The 27744-nt window shown below is 32.6% G+C and overlaps 1 protein-coding gene and 1 pseudogene across 1 annotated transcript; both read right to left on the reverse strand.

Annotated features, from left to right (window-relative positions):
- Nucleotides 1–4438: 4438 nt before the first annotated feature.
- LOC134280207 (histone-lysine N-methyltransferase SUV39H2-like) lies at nt 4439–16002 on the reverse strand (the record flags this gene model as incomplete). The annotated part of the gene is made up of 5 exons (XM_062762626.1): nt 15759–16002; nt 14031–14110; nt 11778–12638; nt 11329–11481; nt 4439–4568 (listed from the first exon to the last, which is right to left on the reverse strand). Coding segments are annotated over exons 1-5 (1399 nt in total), but the record flags the coding sequence as incomplete, so codon positions are not given.
- A 580-nt stretch (nt 16003–16582) lies between these two features.
- Nucleotides 16583–18233, reverse strand: LOC134280205 (uncharacterized; annotated as a pseudogene).
- Nucleotides 18234–27744: the final 9511 nt, after the last annotated feature.

Raw genomic sequence — 27744 nt, forward strand, 5'->3', positions numbered from 1 at the left:
CACTATGTGCCTTTACCCAGTCTGTCCTGCGTTTCTCTAATGATTTTAATTGAAAGACTGATCAGCAGCGTGAAGTGATATAATGTGTATCTACCCCCTTCTATCCGTTATAATTACCTATCACATTATATTACAAAACAAACATTGTAAATTATGACAATGACTTATTCTCTTAAATGTACATACATTCATTAAGTGAGAGTTGGACTTCTTTTTGATAATTGTTACAATATAGAATGAGCTTGTGAGACATATATTCAGATTTTTTTAATGTATCTGAGACTTGCATGTATTCTGATTTCTTTTATTTTTCTTTAATTTTTTCTTTCACTAAATTGAAATAAAATATAAACAGTGTTCTAATAAAATGTGAACATATTATTTCTACTTGTAACATCTTTTTAGCCTTGAAATCTTCAGAGAATTTTTGATACGATTAACCGATTAATCGGTTGGAACGACTTGCAGTTAACCTAGTGATGGGGAATCGGAAAAAAATCAGAATCGATTATCGGTAATAATCGGCTGGGCATAATCGATTAATAATCGATTATAATCGAAATTTTGAACTTTAATGAAATTAATCTGTTAATATAGAAATGTTAAAACTTATTCAGATTTCTGTCAGACTTTTACACAAAAATCATTTACTAACATAAAATATTCAAAAATGTTAATTGAAATTTCTTTTTTAAATGTGGAAAATGATATTTTGTTCATTTTAAACAATGTCGCCATTTTCACAGTATTTGTGATAATTCAAGCATACAAGTGTTATAAGACCTTAAAACAATGCAAAGGAAATCATCAGGGTAAACTTAATGTTTAATAAGCAGTTTTTGTGGAGTTCTTATGATAAAAATGATATATGACATGCCTATGTAAGAAATTTTGGAAAAAAATTCCATAAATTAGGGTAAATTTCCCTCTTTTTTTGTGTTATGCTGTTGCACTCAAAAAAAGTACATATTTGTTTAAATTATCAATAAAGCTTACAATATCAATTCATTATGTTATGGTTGTGAGGTAATAATGTAGACATTCATTTTTCATATGTTTTTTATTTGATGGAAATTGGTCGAGAAATGTACAAATGGGACATAATTAGGTAAACATATGTCTTTGTTATGCATTTTGTATTTTTTACTAGTTGATATATCTAAGTCACTGTGGATTTTAAAAAAATGTATGTTTCTACACTGTTTTGTTATTAAATAATCAATAAAGTGATATACTTGAAGAAAAATTTTGAATGAAACTTATTTGAACGCATATTAATGATTTTGTATCATTTTTATTTCAGGCTTGAAGAGGGGAAAAAATCATGTAGTGTCCGTTACGCCCTCATTTCTCAGAGTGTATCCATGCAATCACTGCATGATCAAGGGAATAGAAAGACACTATACCTGGCTCAATAATCACAAAATATCTCATTTATAATACAACACATTTGTAGGAATTTCCCATAGACGCTGGGTTTTGTAGTGTCCGTTACACCGTAGTGTCCGTTACATGTTTATTTAAATCCTATTCATTATGCTTAAAACAATACTTATCAGCCTTATTCTGTTTTCTAATCTTAAATACTAAAAGAGTAGTAGAATTTGATTACAATAAGTAAACTTTTATATAATAGACTATTTAAACGGTTCACATAACAAGTAATGGTTACGTCAAACTAAAATTTTAATTTTATCATCAGATATACATGAAATATTAAAAAAATAATGAATTTTATTCAAACAAATCAGTTTAAACTCTTTTGGCCCTATTTCACTGTGATTTGAAGTATCACAAACATTTTATTGCTATCTTCAATGTAACGGACACTACATAAATTTAACCGCTTGAATAACATTAATATTTAGTATTTTTCAGACCCACTTAACTGATTAAACAATAATGGTGAGTGCAAAAGAAAGAATGAAAAAGTATAGAGAGAGGATGAAGAATGACCCAGAGAAAGATCATGAGATAAAATTGAAGGACAAAATGAGAAAAAGACATGAAAGAGAGAAACGTAAACTAAAATACAAAATGCATAACAAAGACATATGTTTACCTAATTATGTCCCATTTGTACATTTCTCGACCAATTTCCATCAAATAAAAAACATATGAAAAATGAATGTCTACATTATTACCTCACAACCATAACATAATGAATTGATATTGTAAGCTTTATTGATAATTTAAACAAATATGTACTTTTTTTGAGTGCAACAGCATAACACAAAAAAGAGGGAAATGTACCCTAATTTATGGTATTTTTTTCCAAAATTTCTTGCATAGGCATGTCATATATCATTTTTATCATAAGAAATCCACAAAAACTGCTAATTAAACATTAAGTTTACCCTGATGATGTCTTTTGCATTGTTTTAAGGTCTTATAACACTTGTATGCTTGAATTATCACAAATACTGTGAAAATGGCGTGTGCAATTATACTCTGAAGATACATTTTATTACAATGATTGGATTTTTAAGTTAAAAACTTGCTGAAGATTCCCAACTTATGAGAAATAGCAATTATGTAGACTTTGTAGTGTCCGTTACAATATCAAACATTATATGAAAAATTAAAGAATCCATTTATATCAAGCTCAAATATAGTAAGAAATTAACAATGCCTCACAAATGATATTATTAAAAGTAGAATAAAGTGTGACAGTGTCTGTTAAAATATATTTTCTTGTGTTTATATGTTCAAACCACATGTGTGTAGAAAAATTCCTTATCATGTGGCAAATATTAATAAAAACTTTAAAGGTTCAATCTTTCCCTATGATTTATTATCATTGAGTTACCTAATAATGCTTTTGTTTGCATATTCTAGCTTTATTTAGAGCCACACAAAAGAAATTCTGTCCTGAAATTAAATTTTCAAGATTAGCTGTAGTGTCCGTTACATAATGTAACTTATTTTATTCTGTTAATAAGAAAGATTATGAGATGAAATATACTCTGATCTTAATATGCACACAAGGAGAACATAAAATGACATTATATGACTATTTAAGTGAAACTAAAACATCTCATCATTAATATAACAAAAAAAAATAAATAAAAAGTGAGACTTTTTGTTATACTCCGAAGTTGGTATATATTTTTTGAAAATCTTTTCTAAAGTTAGTTTTTCCATGAAATGTGTTAAAAAATGAATGTAAAATCATGTATGACATAGGTTTATTTATTCATTCTATAGTTTATAATATCTTCTTTAAATTTATTCTGTAGTGTCCGTTACACTAAAGTAGCATAATTTGAATCATGAAAAAATAAAAGATCACCTTTGAATGGATAGGTATAGTAACTGAGTCTTGTTTTCAATATATCAGCATATACTGTGAAGGTAATTACTAGGATCTACTTCAAATATTCTAAGAGATATGCAGAACAGAAGTTGCACGTCAAAATTTTGCAATTAAAAGTATAAACTTGGTTTTTTACCCTAAAATTAAGTTCAACCCTTAAGAAAAAGATTTTACCTTCCTAGAGTGGAAAAATGCATATACTCAAGAAATACAAGTAGTAATCTTAGTTCTACAATCATTTTATATTAACTAAAAGGATATAACATGGTGGATTGTAGTGTCCGTTACACATGCAAATGCACAAACTTAAAAGTGTGATATCTCTGAAACTAAAAACGAATACTTAATGATTTTTTGGATTAATTTGCCTCAGATATAATACTTTCAGAAGATATAAAGAAAAATTACATAAAATCAAGTTGAATTTTTGCTCTCAGTGCAACACATTGAACACAAATACTGTGAAAATGGCGTGTAGGACTATTGAAACAGAAATGGAATTTATTTTTTTTTTATAAAGTACATGCAATGGGTATTTTACCGATATTAGTCCCAACTTTTATTTAATACATGTATTTATTTCTTAAATTTAGTTTTAATTAGTTAAAATTGCAAGTTTTAAAAGTAGTTATCCAGAAGTAAGACTTGTATTTCTGATTACAATTACGTTTAAAGATTGACTAGACTAATTATGTTTTCCTTTGTATAGTAAAACCTTGCAATATCACCGTTTTTTGGTTTTAGTCTAACCCCATATTTAATCATGGCGGTAAAAGTATCAACAAGACACGGAATCCTTCCATGTTTTCAACATTTATCACTACTTTTATGCTCTTTGCACTTGGATTTGGTAATAAAATTAAAGTATGACAATTTAATTTTTTGTTAGCGATGTCGGCGACATTTATTTTATAATCGATTAGTAGCATCGAAGAGCTTCTAACGACCGACAATCGATTGTCGGCGACAATCGTTCCATCACTAAGTTAACCAATTGGCAATTTTGTATTCGATTGCCATCCCTATTTAAAAGTAAATCAAATTTCACTGATCTGATAAGTGGTTGAAGTTCCTAATTCAGCATAAAATTTTAATCAAACAGAACCCTTGATTATAACTCACCAGTCATCATGTAATCAAATGTAAGTTCTTCTCCTTTTTCTATGTCCCTCTTGGAGAACAAAGCAATGCGAGGTAGGCGGGGGTCTAGAGTATTTATCCACACAGCAAACACTTCCAAGTTTGGGTCACACTGCAGATATATAAAAACAAAGGTTATCAGAGAATATGAGCTCTCAACAAGTGTCTTATAGTTAAGCAAAGTCCTACACTCATACTCTAGTAGTGAGCAACCCTAGAAGCAAAACTTATGAATACAATTTTGGTCCACATAGTCACATTTACTTAAAAAATGAATTTCATTTTTGAAGATTCATAAATCATGAGGACATGAACTACAATGCTTCAAGTCGGCATTCATGATAAATATGCCGGTGTGAAGTGTGGTAGTTCATGTACCTCATGAATCTTCAAAAATTAAATTCATTTCTTATAAATACATTATTTTCTAATGAGTAGTGTTGTAAAATTGGACAAATTTTACTATCGATTATCAAATTGAATCGGAAGAACACAATCGATTATATAATCGATAATTTGAACTATCAAAAAGGGTTAAATTTATTCATCCTGAGAAGTATTTTAAATAGTCATAAATAAAAACAATGTTAAACTCAATAAACTGATTCATTCATTTATTGAATACACATTTTCTGACTTGCATACATAACTCCGTAGTACTTATAGGAAGCGCCTTTCCAACAATGAATTTTAGGGTAAGATTATTGAGGGTTTTAATTTTTTCTGAGCTGAGTTTTCCTAGTTAGAATAATCTAATTGCGTCTCGGGAAACTGTAGGACATTTATCATTTTAACGATAGAACTTTCTATCTGTTTTCCTTGTTTAGTTATTAGCCAGTGTAGGTTGTACCATTGTTTTAACTGTAGTCTGGTCCGATTTATAGAAAAAAATACTTCTAACGGCAAATAATTATTATTTGGTCCAGCATAGTGTTTAAACCTAATTCGAGTATGCTAAATCCGAAAAAATATGCTGGCCTTCTTGAAAATGGTGTTAAAGAGGTCAAAATGGTGATTCAAAATTTTTCTTATTTTCTCTCAATATCGTTTAAAAAGGAAAAATAATGTGTGAATATCTTACTGACTGTAATACAAGTATAAAAATGATAATATGTGCTAACATTATTAGTTTAACTCAGAAATTTAGTCGTTTTTACACTTCATTCGAATTTTCTCTGATTTATTTGTCTATTGTTTTTTTATTCTTCTTTTGTTCAGGATTTTACATATGCAAACATCCATACACTGCAAATTTGTATTTATTCCTCTACATCTCACTAAATCTACAATTGAATGATGGTGCAGCTGCAAGTTAAAAGTCAAAATGGCAATTCAAAATGGCGGACATTCCTTTTTTTCAAATTATTTCTTAATATCGTTTACATAGGAGAAAGGATTTGTGAATATCTTATTGAGCGAAGTACAACTATGTAAAATTCCAATAGAACACTAATATGATCTCTTTTTATCGGAAAATTTAGTCGTTTAAATTTAAAATGTGTTATTTAGCTCAAAATGGCAATTCAAATGACGTTTTTACACTCGATTTCGTAAAATACTCAAACTGCTTAATTATGAATCTTTTTGCAGAAATAAATTAGTTTGTTTTTTACATATATAGTATATTGATTATTCCATTAAATATGAACAACCAAAAAATACTAGAAAAGATTCATTTCTTTCTGGAAATAGTTAAAACAAACTCGACTTAATAAGAGTTTCCAAATTTTCCTCCTCGTACTTGACCGTGTTCCAAAGCCTTTGAGCCCCCGTCCACCTAAAATTATTCCTGAATCCTGTCTTTATCAACTCGCATTTCTACCTCAACATCCCTCATCACACCATCAAATATAACTGAAGAAATTCTTGTCCGATTTCATCGAATACTTTGTTCTAGCTTTTTAGCACTTATATGAACTTAGTATTATCCCCTTACATATTCTATTCCAGCTTTATTTGCTATGTGTTTCAGTCTGTCTTCGGAATTTTGGTATTTTCAACACTCAGGTAAAATGGTGCCCCGTGTCAAGGGTGACAACCCTCTTGGCACGTAAAAGATCTTTTCTCTGGAGTTCGAAAAAGAGTAAGCTCACTGGGGGCCTCCAGAGAAACCAAAAACTTTCAGAAACCGATTTATACTAATGGTCCGCCGAAACATGGCAGACAAATTGCCTACTCAACGTTAAACAATATTCAATCAATCAATCAATCAACACTAAAGGAACAACAAATTTATGTTCAAATGTTAAAAGTCTATTTTTTTTCTGGTACTGTGAGCAATTAGCTCACTAAATGATACCACCGTCTCCCATATGAATATAATAATGACAGTGTCCATGTTTTGCTATGTGAAACCCAAAATATGTGTTGGATCAAAAAGTAAAATAGGAGGTGCACAATGGCAATATGTAATAAAGATTCTGTGAAAATTTATCAAATTTCATTCAGTGGTATGAGAGGAGTTGCGGATAAGAGATGGGCAACCCAAAGAGTAAAAGACGGACAGACGGACATACCGATTACTCTATAACCTCCCGCTTTTCAAGCTGGGGGGGGGGGGGGTATAAAAAAAATCTCTGATATTCAAGACATGTAGCTCTTTATTTCGTAACCGCGCATAGATTTGTTGTCTTTTAGGGTAGAAAGGTCATTCTATTAGCAAGAAAATTCTCAAACGTTATTATCTGGAATCACATTTGTGCATATTTTGGTGAGAAAAGTTGTATAATTATGCAATTTAAGTAAGCCTGCAGATTCCTCGTGATTTCTATCACTTACAAGCTTTCGTACCAAAAGGCCCAAGCCATTCTTGACTTCGATCTAATGAACACTTCTCTTGACAACAAAATTTTCTTGAACACTCCAAGAACTTTACAAGGCAACTTGATCCACTTCTTTGTTAGGATAGTGTAAGGTTGTATCAAGAATCGAGGAGGGACTGAACACATTTTCTTCTTTCAGATTTTGTAAATTTCAAAATTTTTGAATTTATATACACTGTTCAATACAAAATTGGTGGAGGAGGACCGATCACAACAGGAAATATTTGAGAATGCAGTTGAATTTTTGACTGAGAATAACAAAATGCAAATGTAGGGACAAAGACTCAGAGCTGGACAATCAAGAAAATTTATGTTTTACGTATATTATACTGATAATTCTTAATAAATATGTTTATGTTTGGATATTATAATATATTCAGATTTATATGATGTAACAATTACTAGTGGTCGTGGTCAATTATTTTAAAAATCATACGAAGTTATGTAGTACTAGACCTTCCACATGAACATAAACATTTTTTTTGCTTCACTGGACTAAAATTAGATCAAGAATAAATTTCCAACAACTGATATGATTTAGCAACCCTCGAACTACAATGTTCACTCGCCTTGATGCTCGGGGAATACTGCTCTTGTGGTAGTTAAATTTTCATATTGTCCTCAAAACAGCAATGATTGTACAATGTATGATATTATTAACTATTCATATCAAGAAGCATGATAAGACGGGTAATAGGTAAAACGTTTTCGGAATTGTCGTCAAAAATTTATCTTAATAATAGAAGTAATTAAACAAAAATCCGTGTTATAAAAATCCTAAGTCATTAATAAAAATATCCTTCAACTTTCATTATATGTTTGAACATTATTTCATGAATAAAGAAAAACCTGTAATTTATTTTCTGCAAAACAAATCAGAATTAAGCAGTTTGGGTATTTTACGAAATCGAGTGTATAAAACATCATTTGAATTGCCATTTTGAGCTAAATAACACATTTTAAATTTAAACGACTAAATTTTCCGATTTAAAGTGATCATATTAGTGTTCTATTGGAATTTTACATACTTGTACTTCGCTCAATAAGATATTCACAAATCCTTTCTCCAATGAAAACGATTAATAAATAATTTGAAGAAAAAGATGAATAATTTAGGGCTGTCACGGTTCCAAAATTTTTCGGGTCGGGTCGGTTCTGATTTTTTTAGGTTCGGTTTCGGGTTTCTCGGGTCGGGTAGGTAATGGAAGAAAAGCTCATGATTTGTATTATTTCCAACAATAAAAAGAATATTTTCATTTAATTTTAGAAATTGCAGCATTATAACTAGTTTAAAGTAGCCTCCTGACTAGACAACAATTGTACCAAATTATTTAAATCACCTTTCAGGGTTTCAGATTGAAATAAGTAACTACAGGACATCTGGCATATTTACCAGAAAAGTTATAGGCTATTCTGTCCTAAACTTCCTAAAATTATAGGCCAATAAAAAAAGTTAAATTAACTCAGATTTCTGTAAGACTTTTACAAAATAGTCATTTAATTACATAAAATATACAAATATGTATATTAATTTTTCTTTTAATAAGGTGGAAATATTATTTTGTTTCTTTTAAACAAAATTAATATATTGAAACAGAATGGGAATTGTCATTACATGTATATCTATTTATTTCTTGGGATTACAATTTTTAAAAATACAAATCCAAAAATTAAACTTGTATCTCTGATGATATTCAATGTATTATTACGTTTAAAGATCACCTAGACTAATTTTTTTTCCCTTAGTTAGTAAAACCTTGCAACATTGTCCGTTTCCTGCTATTAGTCCAACCCCATATTCAATCATGGCGGTAAAAATAACAACATGGCATGGATTCCTTCGATGTTTTAAACATTCATCACTACTTTTATGCTCCTTGCAGTTGGGTTTGGAAATAAAATTATAGAGTATTTTGTCAAGATCTATTTATACCCAAATGTCATTGGCTGATTGAATCGGCAGTTGCAGAAAGTAGAGAAAAACAATCGGATCTGAATGGAGGAAAAATTATACGACTGGCCTTTACATACAGAAGGTAATCGGCCATTCTGTCTGTTCAATGTCAAACTTATAGGCCAACATGGCAGGTAAATTTATTTTTTTTCCTGCCATTTTGAAATTTTATTGGCAAATGGCCGACACCAATCTTAAACCCTGCCTTTTAATGACAATGTACTGACAAATCCCTCGTTTTTGACGCCATTTTTTATAGTAAAATCTACTCTATTATACAAATCGGAACCGAACCGAATTCCGGAAAAACGGAACCGTACCCGACCCGAATTAATTGTTCCGCGGTTCCGGGTCATTTCGGGTACCCGTGACAGCCCTAATGAATATCCGCCATTTTGAATCGCCATTTTGACTTTTAACTTGCAGCTGCACCATCATTCAATTGTAGATTAGCGAGATGTAGAGTATGGATGTTTGCAAATGTAAAATCCTGAACAAAGAAGAATAAAGAAACAATAGACAAATAAATCAGAGAAAATTCGAATCAAGTGTAAAAAACGACTAAATTTTCTGAGTTAAACTAATAATGTTAGCATTCTATTAGGGCTGGGTATTGGCCAAAGATTTCGTATTGCGCTATATTGCGATATTTTTAACTGTATTGCGATATGTATTGTAATATTTTAAACATTATAAAAATGTCATTTTCTTATAATATCAACATTAATTTACATGCAAAATGTACATAACTATAATCAGTAAGCAAAAAGAAAAAAATATTGTTGATTTTATTAGATTTCTGCTTTGAAATACACCCATAAAACAGCATCTGTTTTACTGTTTGACTTAATAACAACCTGTCAAACATTTATTTTTATATTTAATGATAAAATTCCTTAGTCTAAGCATTTTGCCAATATATCGATATTACAAAAACGTATTGCAATACGATATTTTTTGTCATTGTATTGCAATATACCGAAATATCGATATTTTTGCCCAGCCCTACATTCTATTATCATTTTTATACTTGTATTACACTCAGTAAAATATTCACACATTATTTTTCCTTTTTTTAACGATATTGAGAGAAAATTAGAAAAATTGGATGTCCGCCATTTTGATCTCTTTAACACCATTTTCATGAAGGCCAGCATATTTTTTCGGATTCAGCATACTCGATTTAGGTTAAAAAACTATGCTGGACCAAATAATAATTATTTGCCGTTAGAAGTTATTTCTAGCCTTCTTTTTAAAAATCGGGACCAGACTACTGGATGTTTTGTGGTAGGCTTGTCCATTTTCATGCTGGTGATGATGTTTTTCGATATGAAATTGGAGATTCGTTGTATTTCCTAAACAAATTAAAACTAAACCTATGAATTTGAATGTTCGTTAAAATTTTGACAGCACGAGTAGAATTCCATGACATGTGAACTTCAACTTATCTTTATTGGCATACGACTTTTTAGACAATTTACAAATAACCGTGTCCATCTGTAAATTATTTTTGCATGGAGGCCCATCGCCCTTTTTCTGAAAGCCAAAAAAACTCGAAACTTTACATCGTGTTGCACCAGGATATGGATATAATTCGGCGTCAACCTCTTCACCATGCACATTCGCCATTTTGTTTACCGCCGATTAGAGTGACGGCCCTTTGGTGAATATAAAGTTAAACCTGCTCAGCTTGAAAAATACGGCTTGAAAAATATAGCGATCTATCGATGATAATATTTACAATCGATTGTCGCCGATTTGGGCCTTTAAACGACAATTTTTCGATAGTCACCGACTATCGTAACAACACTACTAATGAGTTACCACAAATCATGCCATTGAACTGTCATTTTTAAAGCAAACTAAACAGTTTGCATTTAAGTTTTGACATCAAGTATGGTACTATGACGTAACAGTGGAGATAATCATGCTCATCCCTGGTAGTTCAAGAGAAAATGAACAAATTTATAATTTGTAAGGAATGTTTAAGTCAAATAAAAGGAAATGTACATATTTGGGAATGGATTTGCCTTTAAATTTAAACTAATCAGTCAACCAGAAAGATCAGATCAGACCCAACATACAAAAAGACCTACTGAATGATTGATGAAATGAGAGACATTGCCATAGTAGCCAGCATCCACAGTGAAGGGACAATCTCCTGGGTTGTAATCCAGATCAAAGAGGTAGGTCCTACCCACAGCATCATACTGCTTACCTCGGCGCTCAGCTTCCTTGTCAGTGATTACCTGAAAAATACACGAGACTTTTCAATGGCTCATCGAACAGTATCTGGTCACATCTAACAGCAGTGATGCTTTTATGCGAACTTGGATCTTTAACACTTCTGAAGGAATTAATAAGTTGATCAAAAATTTTGTCATATGCTATAACATTACATTTTAATATTAACATATAATGTTCACATCTGAAAACTCTTAGATGAAAATTTGTTTCATCTAATTAAATTCTAAACATTTATTGACAATAAAATTTTACAATGAAAACTTGTTGAAAACCATCCAAGATGACTTTAAAATCTTACTTCTCCGACATATTCTATGACAAAGGACCCCTCCTTTATTTTCTGCAGTGTCTTGACGCCCCAACCTCTGCCATTGGCTGTACGGAACAGGCACACTTTGAACTTCCTTCCTTTCTGTACCACTCTGTTTGGACATTCCGATCCACATTTACATCTCTTATTACATTCATATATAGGCGTCCCTCGCATGACTCGTAGTCTTTTCTTCTTATAATATGCAAACATTGAACCACATTGTGAGGGGCAGCATGTTTTTTGACTGCTATGACAGTCCTCACATTCACACCCTACAATTGGGTCATCAGGAATAGTGATCCCCTCGCCTGAACGGTAGTCGTTTATATACACAAAGTTTTCGGGGGGCCCCTCTAGGTCTACTAGATTTTCTACTACGATCCCGGCAGGGTCCGTATTGATTCCATTCAAATGTCTTTCCCAGTCTTTCAAGGCTCTCTGAACCTCGATTCTCTTCTGTTTGTAGAATTTGGACCTTGGATTCAGCTGCTTCATTCCTGGCGCCGCTGCTCTGCGTGGTATAAATCTAGACTCTCCATAATTCCCATTTATTCCTCTGTATACTGGCCTCTTTCCTTTCTTGGTGGGACTAGATAATGACATGAGCCCTATTGGGGACAAAGTGTCCCTGACCGGTGCTAGCTTGTGGAAGATTTCATCTACTCGGTTACGCTTAGGATTGGGTGCAAGATCGTCCTCTGAATCCACGATTCTACGTTTTCTTCCTTTGGCCTGGAATTCTTTAAACTCCACCAGTAAGTCTTCACATGACAAATTGTCTTTGGGTTCCCAGGAATTATATGCATTGCTCCAACCTTTCCATTTTATGAGGTAGAAATCTTTGCCCTGCAGGAAGAAAACAGTTTTCAATGAATCAACAAGACTTTTATATAATAATAATAATACTGTAAATCACTTTTTATTCGCGAGAACTTTATTTTTGCGCAATTACGCGAGGCGGTATGCTCACGAAAATTTCATTCTCGCATATAATAGAATTCCTTAAGAGTATATAAAGCAATGACCACAACTCGTGAAAATTTTGTTTCGCTAATAAAGAGTCAATGACTATCTCGAAAATTAAGTGATCTACAGTAATAAAAAAAAGACTGATTGATTGATTGCATGTTGTTTAACATCCCTCTTGAGAATTTTTCACTCATATGGAGACGCCACCACTTGCTGGTGGAGAGCTACAAATTTTGTCCTATACTCGGCTCTCTGGGCCATTGAGCAGCATTGTTTTCATTTATTTCAAAATAAAGGGTAAGAGATCATTTGCAGTAGGCTAGGGGCTGAGGTTTATGAACAAAATCTCTGTGGACCTTAGGGCTGGGACGATACAACTTTTTCTATATCGATACATATCACGATACTTGAGCCACGATACGATATGTATCACGATATATTTAATTGCTCGTAAAATCTTTTTTTGGCATTGAAATAAACAAATTATTTCTTTGCAAATGAGAATAATTTATTCAGAAAAGTTGTTTATATGTTGTAAAACAAAAATATTTTACTCAAGTGGTGTTCATTATGATTTACTTCATATCTATATTTATAATTAACTTATTTATTTTTTATATACTAAACCCCAAATGTTAAATAAACAAAGAAAAACAGAAGTCAGATTTTTTGGGGCGATATTTTGATATTTTTTCAAATGTATCGATATGTGTATCATCCTCACATATATCACGATATATTGATATCTCGATATATCGTCCCAGCCCTAGTGGACCTTACAACAAATTTTTACTTCAAAGCAGCACTTTTGTCAATTGAAGCGGTCAATTTGGCCAGTAGCCAGTTCTTAGGGAAACACTGAGCATTGAGGGATCTTTTTCGTGCTAGCACCTACTGTGACACGGGACCCCGATATATACGGTCTCATTCAAAAGAGCGGTCTCCACATCCCATAGTGAGATTCCAACCTGCAATGTAAGGATCGACTCCTTACTTTGCGACTCTAGAGCAGACGCTCTAACCACTGTGCCACACACGCTATGAAACATATCAAAACAGTTGCGATTTATGAAATAATCATAAATATTTTCAAATTTAAATGTTTCTGATGAGGCTGCAGCTCTACTGCTCTGTGCTAATGACATTAAGGAAAAACAAAGTAAACAAAATAAAACCAAGTTTCGAGATAGGAGAAGCAGAGAAATATGACTGATCATCATTTCATATTTTAAGTCAACTCGTCAGTGGTGAAATAAACTTCAACCTTACCTCTTCTTCCACATGATCCAGGATTCTCTCCACTTCCCAGTTATCATCATCATCCCATTTTATTTCTCCTTTTTCTACCACTGAATAAAGACATACATAGCAATTCAAGAAAACTATCACTCATATGTATTGCATACATATACTATATGTTGAAAAAGAATCAAAAGCCTGAAAGTCTTTAATGGCACTAAACATATTCGAACATCTACTTTTTTGCATGAGTCCGTTCCCCATGATTCTTATTCGCCATGTGTTCCATTTGTCATATATCCCAATCGCCCTATCGTAAATATTTTATGTCAACATTATCTTTGGATTTTAAGCCATTTCTTTCTTTTTTTAAAATTTTATTTACTGTAAACCAACTTTTATTCGCAATGACTTTAATTCGCAATTTACTAGGGTTAAACTACTTCGTGGCAATTAATTTTCGTGATCTAGCCTTGTTTGATATGGTTTTAATAGACACAGAGACTTTAAGGACTGCCTTGCAGGGAGAAATATTCGCGATGACAAGGCTCTCACGAACTTCACAAAAATTTCTCGCACCCGAATAAAAGTTGGTTTACAGTATTAGAACACTATTAATGAACTTTGTTTTACGTGTACAATATTTGATTGTAAATTGATTTTTTAACAACTTACTGAAGATTTGAATTAGCGCTTCCTGAGTGTGCTTTAAACGTCATTGAATATATGTAAAAAAGACATGTATCGATGTACATGACAAAGCAGGAGATGCTTTCAGCGAAAGGATCTAAATAGAATACACAGCCAAATGTAATATGTTTACAGTATATAATAATTAAATGTTCTTTCCATTAGTACTTAATGACTTTATTTCTGATTTTAATAGTAATTAAAGACTTAATTGGTTTAATTGCTGCCAATTTAGTAATTACTGTAAGGGAACACTTTCTTTGTTAGTTTTTTCAAGTTCATATTAGCATATATTTTAGAAAATAATTAAGGAAGTTGAAATTGGGCTTCTAATAATGTTCGCAGGCCATGCAACCTCCGACAAGGTTACTTTTTTAGGAATCTTTTATTTTTAATTTTTTTAACACTGCTGAACATTACTTATGAATTAAAATTAATGGAAATCACATCAATTACTTTAGTTTTTCAAAAAATTTCTTTAACGTTAAAGAATAATAAATTTTGATTTAAACAAAAATTCATAAAATTCTTTAAAATCAAAGGAACTTGTGAAAATTAACCGACTAACATATTATGAGGGAACACGTTTTAAAGTGAACAGATTCTGGGCGAATGAGAAAAAGATCTAACGGCATCAAGGGATAATGCGTTTTAGGGCGAACAAACATACAAACATTTAAATGCGCATCGCAAGTATTGAAAATCAATTCCTGTTGGAGACGGCAAAATTCCCCATTTTAATAATTGATTATGTTACTAGTTCAGACGATTTTACGGCACCTAAATATATCAAGTCATGAAGCCTGGAAAATGTCAGATATTTATGACTAGCCCAGTGAATAATTTTATTATATATATTTTATTTTTAACCTGTCTTACCGACACTCACACTGTAAACAGATGTATCGGACTAACACCGTCACACATCAATTTGACCAAACCAAATGGTTTTTGATTGCACGTGTCAATGTCATAACTCATAATAAAATCAGCATGCAGGAATATAACTCTTCCTTATCATGTTTGTTTCCTTATGCAAATGAAAGTGTGTGTTTAAAGAAAACTTACATTTACTGACAAGCTTTTGTGCAACAAATGGCCCCACTTTCTTCAGTGTGAGATACAGCAAATATCGATTGGTGTCTGGAGAAAACTTCAGCTCCTGTTTTTGACAGGTTCTCTGTAGATCTAAAATATCTGATAAGCATGGTACGCGAGATTCAAATATTTCAATAATACCCATTTTTTCAATTACCAATTTTGCTATATTCTAAGCATCAGATACTTTTAACCAGAACATCATGTCAACATTCTCAGCAAATTGTGCGAAAAATGGCGCGCATTTGAAATATCATTTCCATATCCGGTTAGCTTTCTGATTGGTCAATAATGGTCGTACTATTTACGTGGATAACAAGTTTTCCACTTTTCTTAAATTTATAGGTTATTTACAGGTACTTGGTTATGCATATTGATGAATGTTTTCATATCAGAACACCGAGTGTGGTTTTTATGTTACAGAGTTTTTTAAAAGAAAAACGAAAAAGTTTCATAACTACTCAAGTGACACAAAATACAATTCGACTCACAGACTTTTCGGTCCGTAAATCTTATGGTGCACAAACAATATTTCGAGTTAAGGAGTTAAGTGTGCTTATTACGGTTGCTGGTGAAGAACATGGTATGATATTTTTTTACTAATTCATGCAATTATTGCCACGAAATAAAATTCTTGGCCTGAAATAAACTACTTTTGTTACATTAAAAGTTTATATATAAAGTTTTAAACTAAAAAGAAAATTAAAAACTTATCTAGAGATAAGTTTTAACTTGAGGTTTAAACTTATAAGATTTAAACTTTTAATGTAACACTTTTAATCTGTATTTTATATACAAATACAAATACTTTATTGGCACAAACACAATTACAATAATTGGCAAAGGCCCACTGAACATCATTAAATGTTTACATATTTTTCAAAAATTGTCAAGTAATTGACTTCTAAGTTCAAAACAGTCTCTGATAAATTTAACAGTAACTTTCAAGACTTTTTGTATATTACTGTTTACATATAATTGTAACATATATTTCTCATTGCTAAAATTATTATTTTTCTTTGTTATGTTATAAATGTTACTAAAGAATGTGTTTCTTAGCTTAGAGTAAGAATTACATTGAAAAAGAAAATGCATTTCATCCTTAATCACACCAGTATTACAAACATTACAATATCTTTCATTTCTTGATGTGGAAATATATCTACCGGCCACTTTCTATTGCAAGTTTATGTGCGCTTAGTCTAATTCTACTAAGAGAGGATCTCTCAGATCTTTTTTTGAGTAAATCAACATAAGGACTTCTTTTTCCTGAGTATACTTTCTTGAAGAAATCAAGTTTTTCTGAACCAAAGATTTTTGACGTTTGCTCCTGAGTGCACTGATCAATGATTCTTTGTTTAATGTTTGGTAAAAGGTGTTGGATGGATCCTGTATATTTTGTAATGTTTGAGAATCCAAGATTATCTAGAATAGAAAATAATTTCTTAGTCCAAGAATTACAGTTACTTGTGGATTGGTAAAGTTTAAAGGCCAAAGAATCAGAAGTTTTCAGGTGATTCCAATATTTGATACTAGAGAGGGAAATTTTGGACCAAAGTGGTAGTCTTTTAAGTTCCGCTAAACAACCAGCATTGATGTTTTGCAGTGCACTCCAAGGATGTCTTTAATAAATTTTAAGTGAAAATTTTCAATATTTGAAATATCTTTGGATGAGAGATCCACTCCCCATATTTCACTACAATAGAGAAGAACTGGAAGTGCAATAGCATCAAAGAGTTTTTCTAAAAGTTTACATGGGTTATCAAATCCAATAATTCTTTTCATTTTAAAACATGCTTTTCTAGCCTTTTCAATAAGCACAGCTGTTGCTAAATTAAACTTCCTATTACATTTCATCATAATACCTAAATAACAGTATCTTGGTACAATTTGTATTGCATTACCATTAAAACTAAATTCATTTCCTTGAGGCTTGCCATTTGAGTTAAATATCATTACTTTAGATTTATCTACATTAACTTGAAGTTTCCAGTTTGAGCAATAGTTACTGAGAATATCAAGACTGGTTTGTAAACCGCTTTTGCTTTCTGAGAAGATTACAATATCATCAGCATGTAACAGGCAATTTACATGAATATTGTTTACTTGCACAGGATCACATTTTCCATTTTTTAAGTCATGGACAATACCATCAATAAAAACATTAAAAAGTGTGGGGCTTAAGACATCCCCTTGTTTGACACCACATTCAGAATTGAATACATCACTTAATCCATCAGAAAATTTGATTCTACTCATTGTATTACTATACATGGAAAATAAAATATTGAACATTTTTTGGGAAATATTACATTCAAGAAGTTTATAGAATAAACCTAATCTCCATACAGTGTCAAATGCCTTTCTAAGATCAATAAAAGCAGCATAGACCTTTTTGTTTTTGTAGTGATCAATTATTGTTTTTATTGAGAACAAATGGTCTGATGTTCTACAGTTTTCCTTGAAACGAATTTGATTTTCACTTATCAGTGATGTAGAGTTTACAAATTCAAGTAGCCTAGTATGGATTATTCTGTTGAAAAGTTTTCCTAGATTTGAAGTAATTGATATACCTCGGTAGTTGTTAGGATCAAGCCTATTACCCGACTTATACAGTAATTCTAAATAGCTCTCATTCCAACTTTTTGGGAATACCCCAGAATTAAGTATAAAGTTAAATAATTTTTCAAGAGGTTTCAGCATTACAGATCCCCCACATTTTAACATTTCATTTGAAATCATATCCATGGAAGAACTCTTTCCATTTTTCAGGGATTTAAGGGCACTTCTTATTTCAGTGATAGTAATATCTAGTTCAAGGAAATGGTTATGATGTAGTTTTTCTTTCAAGACATGAAATTTATCTATTATACTTTTATGAAAATTATTGTGATTGTTGTCAGCTTTGTTGAGTTTTTTAAAAAAACTGATAAAATTCCTCAGGGTGAACATCATGAGATGAAATTTGTCCAGTATATATATAAATACGAGCCTGTGCTCACAATACCTCTAATTTAAATTGTATTAATATTAGCTAGTGGACTGGGATTTAATTCTACCAGTGGTTAACTTATATATCCAACTTACACATGTGTGTTATATTCATGTAGCTCCATTTCTAGTGAAGAAATTCTTCAAAATCAGTCAGTTTTGATTATTTTTGATATTTTCAAAAGCCGAAATTAATATCTACTGTTGAATTCCAAAACTTCATTTAAAAAACCGCGGCATGAAACTGACAAAAATACAACTGAAACAGGTTACAGTGTGTATGTTCTACCACTGAAGGCCATTTCTTTATACTCCACACTAAAATATTCACAACAGTGAAGGGGAATCCTAGGAGCTCTGTATAACAATAATAAATTATGTTTTCTAGAAGTGGTGTAAATCAGATGTGGATACTTTAAAATTCCAAGGAACATAAAAATTATATTTGAAATAAAAAAAAATTAACCAAAATCAATAAATCAAAAAGTACGACTTTTCAGCACTTTACTCAGCGACAATTTAAAGTCCATGCTTTATGATATTTGACAGCTGCTTTTTCAATAAAAATAGAACTTGTTAATTTTTTTTACACCATAAATTTACTTATACCTTGTCATTGGTCATTTGTGAAATTATTTGTGAAAAAAATTCCGATTGTACACACAAGTATTCTCAAGTTGATATTAAAAAGTTAAGATGGTTGGGTTTCTGATTGACAATATCTTTGTGTTTTTGGAGAACGTACGGGTCTTCAAAGAATCTGTTGGAATTCCAATGTGAATCAATTGCGCCCCGTCATTAGCGGACCTATTTTTGTATTCATATACAAGATACAAGATTTTATTAATCCAATTTGGACCCCCGGAGTAGGAAAAAGATTTACAAACAAAAGAAGGAGGTTCCAATTGATAGAACAAACACGGTCTTAAATATAATGAGAGCAATTGATAAAAATGTTCTAGTATATAAGAGATATACTGAAAATACATACATGTATCGTAGTGTATGTTATATATATATATATATAAAATATATATAGTCAAGGGCAAGAAACTGGGATAAAAACTCAAAAAAGTATATATTATATTATATAGTATATATATTATAGTATATAATATATATATTATATTATATAAATATATATTATATTATCAAAATATCTTCAATTAAGGTAGGTTACCAAGGAATCTAGCAAGTGATCTAAGGATGTCAGGGTCTTCATTAGTCATGAGCCAATAAAACTGATTATCATATAAACAGCTAGACCTATATAAATGAAGCATAATTTATTCAAAATTTTGTACGCCAGAAAAGGAAAACACATGCTGTGACATTATTTCAACTCGATCGACATTTTTAGATATCGACGATGTAGCTGCAGATCTGTAGCGTTATGGTTTTATATACTGAAGTATTTGTCTTTGACCATATAACGCTACAGATCCCGTAGTGCAGAAAAGGTGCAATTTACAGCGCAATATTTTTTGGGCACTTTGAAGGAGAGTTTCTAGCAATTTTGTCAATCCACTACCTTTCATTCAAGGCCGTAACTAGGCCAAAAATTTAAGTGAGGCAAGGGTGCTGGGCATTCCTAGTCCCAGAGGGGCAAGGGTAGTACGTGATGGCTAGTGATGGGGGTTTCCTCCATGGGGAGGGGATTCTGAAAGCTTGGTGTTAGAAAATAAAAGATTTGGTCTTAGAAAGTTTCCACGTTTTGAATTGTATGCTCTTAAGTCTCGAAGTAAGTTGTCAATCCTTCACGTCGCGGGTTTGAATCCCACTGCAGGATATAGAGACCGGTCCTTCAGATGAGACTGTAAAAACTGAGGTCCTATATCACAGTAAGTAATGCTACACAAAAAGAAATCTCGCTGTTCAATTATCTTCCGTGACCCCGAAAGTTCAGTATAGATTTAAAACTTGCAGCCCCCACTGACAAGTACTGCTGTCTCAATATGAATAAGAAATTTTATGAAGGGATGTAAAACAATCAAACAATTTATAACACAAACAATTGGGATTATATTTTGCATGCGTTCTTAACGATTATGGGGCACCTAGTGAGATGAAAATTGACAGAAATTGAAACAAAAATTGAAATATTAATTTAGCACGAAGACCCTCATAATTCATAAATTCATCGTAAAACAATTTCACTTTTGGAAAAACTCTAAAAATTTAGTGAGGCATTTGCCTCACTTGCCTCAATGGTAGTTACGGCCTTGCATTCACTAATTCTAGACTCATTCTGTAGCCAATATGTTAATTGTATCCACCTTCCAACCATTTATAGTTGTCTCTACAGGCAATAAACTCGCTTGAAGTGAATTTTCAGCAATCTAACAAATAATTTTAATCAAGTAAGTTTATCACTTGTAGAGACGACTAATCTATAAAGGGTTGGGAGATGAATAAAATATACAGATTAGTTAAATAATGTGCCTAGAATTAGGGAGGGAAAGGTAGTTGATTTACCAATGCTAGAAAGTGGAGAAATTCTCCCCAAAGGTGTGCAAAAAATATTGCGCCGTAAATTGAACCTTTTTTGCATTACTGGATCTGTAGCGTTGTGGTCAAAGACAAATCTATAAAACCATAGCCTAACGCTGCAGATCAGCAGCCATCGACGACGCATATGTATCATTATAATTAATAATAATAGTAATTTCCATTTTAATATGTCGACACAATATATCCCAGTGAGCTTAAAATAAAAAATACCACAGAGTCTGCCACGTGTATTTCTGTTTCATATATACTTGATTATTTCACTAGAAAAAGGCATTAAGTTCATACGCAACGTAGTTTGAACTTTATTGGGTTCTTCCCTGGAGTTGAAGAGTTCCACTATATGAAGGACCTGTGTGCAATATTTTTATTGTCTATATATGGATTTGTACACCTCTTCTAAAACAATTTTTGATGAAAAAAATTTGTAATTTATGTTTTGTAATATTTTACATTTTTTTTTCGAATAATGCCAAAATTTTCAAAATTTGATATCTTTTCAAAACCCCTGGTAACGCATACTGATTTTTTGTCGAAGAACATGTAATGGTATTATAATTTTAAATTTAGAATATTTTGAAAAATTATCAGTAGGTAAGGTACCTTGCGTATGTCCTTAATAGTAAATTTATAGATAACAATCAAGCTTTATGATAAAACTCGTAATTACTTTAATTTAACTTTTCAATCGTCAACTTCCCTCACCATGTTGCTTACCAATATTGTATCATGGCTGCGGTGTTTTTCCTTTGAAGTCAAGAGTACAATAACTGGAGATACACCGATGGGCGGAGCCAGCCAAAACTGTGCCGTGTAAATAAATTATTGAACACCAAGGCGATTTCATCATTTTAATTTACATGTGTATTGAATCTGAATTACAGAATGAATGGGCTTTGTAATATACAAATGCAAAATTTCTGCAAGTTAAATAAATTAAAGTCTTTCACATAAATTACAGTACGTATATATCCCTAAGTGAACTACGAAATGATTTTACGGATCTCTTCAAATATTCAATCCACAGTAACTAGAAATCAAATTCTTGACATGAATTCCAGACAGAAATATATTAAAATATCCCATCTATTGTAATATAGGGCTTAAGCTGTACTGCATCCACAGATGAAGAGTAATTGACCCTTACACAGCGTTTTCTTGAATACGACAGCTCTCGAATATGTCAAATGATCAACGAGTATTTTTTTTTCTTGATTTTCGAATAACACTTGAATTTACCTTCTTCAACTTCGAATTTTTCTTCTTTGATATCCAAATTTTTTCTTGTGAATTTCATTGACAATCCAGGGGCGGATCGATATCCAGCAATTTTTGAAAGGGGGAGGCTCCAGGTCGGTGCCCCCAGCACTCATGCACAGAATCACACCTCCAGAATCACAACTCGGCCACTTTAAGTCCGTAGCTACATTTAAAAGAAAGGGGGCCTCCAAAACAGTTGACAAGGAAATCCGGGGGGGGGGGGGGGTGGGATGCTGCAATCCGACGTCCTTTCTCATGAACACACGCACGTAAAATGTTTATTAAAAATACTGACAGGAAGGAGAGATTATCCATGCGGTCACCTGACAAAAACTATATTTTCTATTGGTGTAATTAAAAATCATGCTGAAAATCTGTGATATGACGTTTGATTGGCCATGATACAAGAAAGTTATTGAATATTTATTATGGTGTATCCTGATTGATTTGGACGAAGGGCGGAGACTCGTGCTTCGCACTCGTCACCGCCCTTCGTCCAAATAACTCAGGATACACCATAATAGATATACAATAACTATTACATGTACCTTTCAGGACTATGCAGCAATGTACTCTTAGCATCTAAGAGCACGCTTTACGTATATGAACAACTCTTAAATAAAAAACGAGGCGGAAATTTATTGACAAACTAGAGGTACTGTGAGCAATGAGCTCACTAAATGATACCCCCCGCCTCCCAAATGGTTATAACTGGTGAAAAAGTCCATGTTTTCCTGTGGCCGGGAAACCCAGAATATGTGTCGGATCAAAAAGTAAAATAGGAGGTGCACAATGGCAATATGTAATAAAGATTCTGTGAAAGTTGCATCAATTTTCATTCAGTGGTATGAGAGGAGTTGCGGATAAGAGATGGGTACCCCAAAGCGTAACAGACGGACGGACGGACAGACGGAAGGACGGACGGACAGACGGACGGACGGACAGACGTACAGACGTACAGACGGACGGAATTAACGATTACTATATACCCTCCCGCTTTTCAAGCGGGGGGTATAACAAGTTGATGAATAAGGATATCAACCGTCTCGCTTAAGTAATCATTTTGAAGGTTTTACATGGTCGATACAATGACCTTGTCAGTAAATACAGTTTAACATTTAGTCAAATACAACAGTGAAATAGATCTATCATCTATCATATATATAAAACATATTAAGTCAAATAGATCTATCATTTTGGGGTTTTCTCTGAAATAATTTTTAAAAAGTGGCTTAAATTAGTGAATATACAAGACTGTAAAGGAGTCATAATTTCATTATTTTTAGAACCTGCTCACCAGCGCTAGCTGTACAGTCAGTTTTCCGACAGATTTAAAAAAAAATAAAGTTGAACAATAAAAAAACTAGAGCAAAGCTCGTTGCAAAGCAACGAGTAGGTCTTCCGTCCTGTTTTGACCGGAAGTGACGTCAACAAAAGAAAGCAATGAGCTTAGTCGTCTCCAGTCACTTTATAACTTCAATTTTGCATCAAAACTTCAAAAAATAAACTATTTTTGGCTACTTCCGGTTTGACCGGAAGTGATGTCGATGGACGGAAAATTAAGTTTTATGCTTCCAGTGACATGTGTAACCCAAAAACTTGTCAAGAACGGCAAAAATATGCATTTTCTGACTACTTCCGGTTTGACCGGAAGTGACGTCGCCGGACGCATTTTGACGACTTCAATAGATTAAGCTTGACATTTTGAACAACTTTGCTTCTTGGATGTATTGCAAATTCTCAATACTTTTTGAGATATCTGGAAAAAACTTTTGGCCCCTCTAGATCCCTTAATTTAGGGGTCAGCCTTTTTTTCGAGATATCATTTGAAAGATCTTGTAATTCTGCACAAATTTTGTTCTATATGTTTTAACAAAATATTTTTAGTTTAGAAGATAAAAAGCAAAATATGTGTAAATTTTCGTTCTTTTAGGCGTTCTAATTTTTGACCCCTAGATAGCACCATTTTGAATAGAGAAATCGAAAAACAAAAACCGCCATGCACAACTTCAATCCTTGTATTATCTAAAATCAGTAAAATTTCTGCTCCAGCTTTAGCCGTCTCTGAGTCTTTGTCTGGAAACGAAAGCCTATAAATTTTTGTTTAAAGGGAAATAACTCAAAACCGGAAGTGACTTTTGAAAATTTTAGATAGCATTCTGATAGAGTTCATTAACGTCTATAAACTCTGAAAATTTGAGCAAAATCCATTGAGAAATGAGTGAAATATGAGGCCTCAAAGTTGGCGTCTAGGAAAAGAAAAAAAAAGAATAACTAGAGCCGAGCTCGTTGCAAAGCAACGAGTAGGTCTTCCGTCCTGTTTGACCGGAAGTAACTTTCATTTTAAAAAAAGAGTAATGAAGTCCAAAAATGGGTTAATCCTCCAAATCTATGTTAAGTATAGCAAAATTAAGCCATTCTTTGGTACTTCCGGTTTGACCGGAAGTGACGACGATGGACGGAAAATTAATATTTAAGCTTCTAGTGAGACATGTTACTCAAAAACCTGTCAAAAACGGCAAAAATATGCATTTTCTGAATACTTCCGGTTCGACCGGAAGTGACGTCGCTGGACGTATTTTGACGACCCCATTAGATAAACCTTGATATTTTGAACAACTTTCCTTCTTTGATGCATAACAAATTCTCAATACTTTTTGAGATATCTGGAAAAAACTTTTGGCCCCTCTAGGTCCCTTAATTTAGGGGTCAGCCCTTTTTTCGACATATCATTTGAAAGATCTTCTAATTCTGCACAAATTATGTTCTATATATTTTAACAAAATATTTTTAGTTTAGAAGATAAAAAGAAAAATGTGAGTAATTTTTGGTTCTTTTAAGCGTTCTAATTTTTGACCCCTATATAGCGCCATTTTGAATACAGAAATCGAAAAACAAAAACCGATGTGCACAACTTCAATTCCTCTATTATCTAAAATCAGTAGAATTTCTGCTCCAGCTTTAGCTGTCTCTGAGACTTTGTCTGGAAACGAAAGCCTATAAATTTTCCTTTAAAGGGAAATAACTCAAAACTGGAAGTGGCTTTTTGAAATTTTAGACATTATTCTGATAGAGTTTATTAACGTCTATAACGTCTGAAAATTTGAGCGAAATCCGTTGAGAAATGAGCGAGATATGAGGCCTCAAAGTTGCGGTCTAGGAAGCAGAAGAAAAAAAGAATAACTAGAGCCGAGCTCGTTGCAAAGCAACGAGAAGGTCTTCCGTCCTGTTTTGACTGGAAGTGACGTCAGCAAAAAGAAAGCAATGAGCTTAGTCGTCTCCAGTCACTTTATAATTTCAATTTTGCATCAAAACCTTAAATAATAAGCTATTTTTGGCTACTTCCGGTTTGACCGGAAGTGATGTCGATGGACAGAAAATTAAGTTTTGTGCTTCTTGTGATATATGTTACCCAAAAACTTGTCAAGAACAGCAAAAATATGCATTTTCTGACTACTTTCGGTTTGACCGGAAGTGACGTCGCCGGACGCATTTTGACGACTTCAATAGATTAAGCTTGACATTTTGAACAACTTTGCTTCTTGGATGTATTGCAAATTCTCAATACTTTTTGAGATATCTGGAAAAAACTTTTGGCCCCTCTAGATCCCTTAATTTAGGGGTCAGCCTTTTTTTCGAGATATCATTTGAAAGATCTTGTAATTCTGCACAAATTTTGTTCTATATGTTTTAACAAAATATTTTTAGTTTAGAAGATAAAAAGCAAAATATGTGTAAATTTTCGTTCTTTTAGGCGTTCTAATTTTTGACCCCTAGATAGCACCATTTTGAATAGAGAAATCGAAAAACAAAAACCGCCATGCACAACTTCAATCCTTGTATTATCTAAAATCAGTAAAATTTCTGCTCCAGCTTTAGCCGTCTCTGAGTCTTTGTCTGGAAACGAAAGCCTATAAATTTTTGTTTAAAGGGAAATAACTCAAAACCGGAAGTGACTTTTTGAAATTTTAGATAGCATTCTGATAGAGTTTAGTAACGTCTATAAACTCTGAAAATTTGAGCAAAATCCATTGAGAAATGAGTGAAATATGAGGCCTCAAAGTTGGCGTCTAGGAAAAGAAAAAAAAAGAATAACTAGAGCCGAGCTCGTTGCAAAGCAACGAGTAGGTCTTCCGTCCTGTTTGACCGGAAGTAACTTTCATTTTAAAAAAAGAGTAATGAAGTCCAAAAATGGGTTAATCCTCCAAATCTATGTTAAGTATAGCAAAATTAAGCCATTCTTTGGTACTTCCGGTTTGACCGGAAGTGACGACGATGGACGGAAAATTAATATTTAAGCTTCTAGTGAGACATGTTACTCAAAAACCTGTCAAAAACGGCAAAAATATGCATTTTCTGAATACTTCCGGTTCGACCGGAAGTGACGTCGCTGGACGTATTTTGACGACCCCATTAGATAAACCTTGATATTTTGAACAACTTTCCTTCTTTGATGCATAACAAATTCTCAATACTTTTTGAGATATCTGGAAAAAACTTTTGGCCCCTCTAGGTCCCTTAATTTAGGGGTCAGCCCTTTTTTCGACATATCATTTGAAAGATCTTCTAATTCTGCACAAATTATGTTCTATATATTTTAACAAAATATTTTTAGTTTAGAAGATAAAAAGAAAAATGTGAGTAATTTTTGGTTCTTTTAAGCGTTCTAATTTTTGACCCCTATATAGCGCCATTTTGAATACAGAAATCGAAAAACAAAAACCGATGTGCACAACTTCAATTCCTCTATTATCTAAAATCAGTAGAATTTCTGCTCCAGCTTTAGCTGTCTCTGAGACTTTGTCTGGAAACGAAAGCCTATAAATTTTCCTTTAAAGGGAAATAACTCAAAACTGGAAGTGGCTTTTTGAAATTTTAGACATTATTCTGATAGAGTTTATTAACGTCTATAACGTCTGAAAATTTGAGCGAAATCCGTTGAGAAATGAGCGAGATATGAGGCCTCAAATTTGCGGTCTAGGAAGCAGAAGAAAAAAAGAATAACTAGAGCAAAGCTCGTTGCAAAGCAACGAGAAGGTCTTCCGTCCTGTTTTGACTGGAAGTGACGTCAGCAAAAAGAAAGCAATGAGCTTAGTCGTCTCCAGTCACTTTATAATTTCAATTTTGCATCAAAACCTTAAATAATAAGCTATTTTTGGCTACTTCCGGTTTGACCGGAAGTGATGTCGATGGACAG

Source organism: Saccostrea cucullata, unplaced genomic scaffold (genome assembly GCF_032062105.1).
Source record: "Saccostrea cucullata isolate Sc308-1 unplaced genomic scaffold, CSIRO_AGI_Scuc_v1 ctg5644, whole genome shotgun sequence".
NCBI classification, from domain to species: Eukaryota; Metazoa; Mollusca; class Bivalvia; order Ostreida; family Ostreidae; genus Saccostrea; species Saccostrea cuccullata.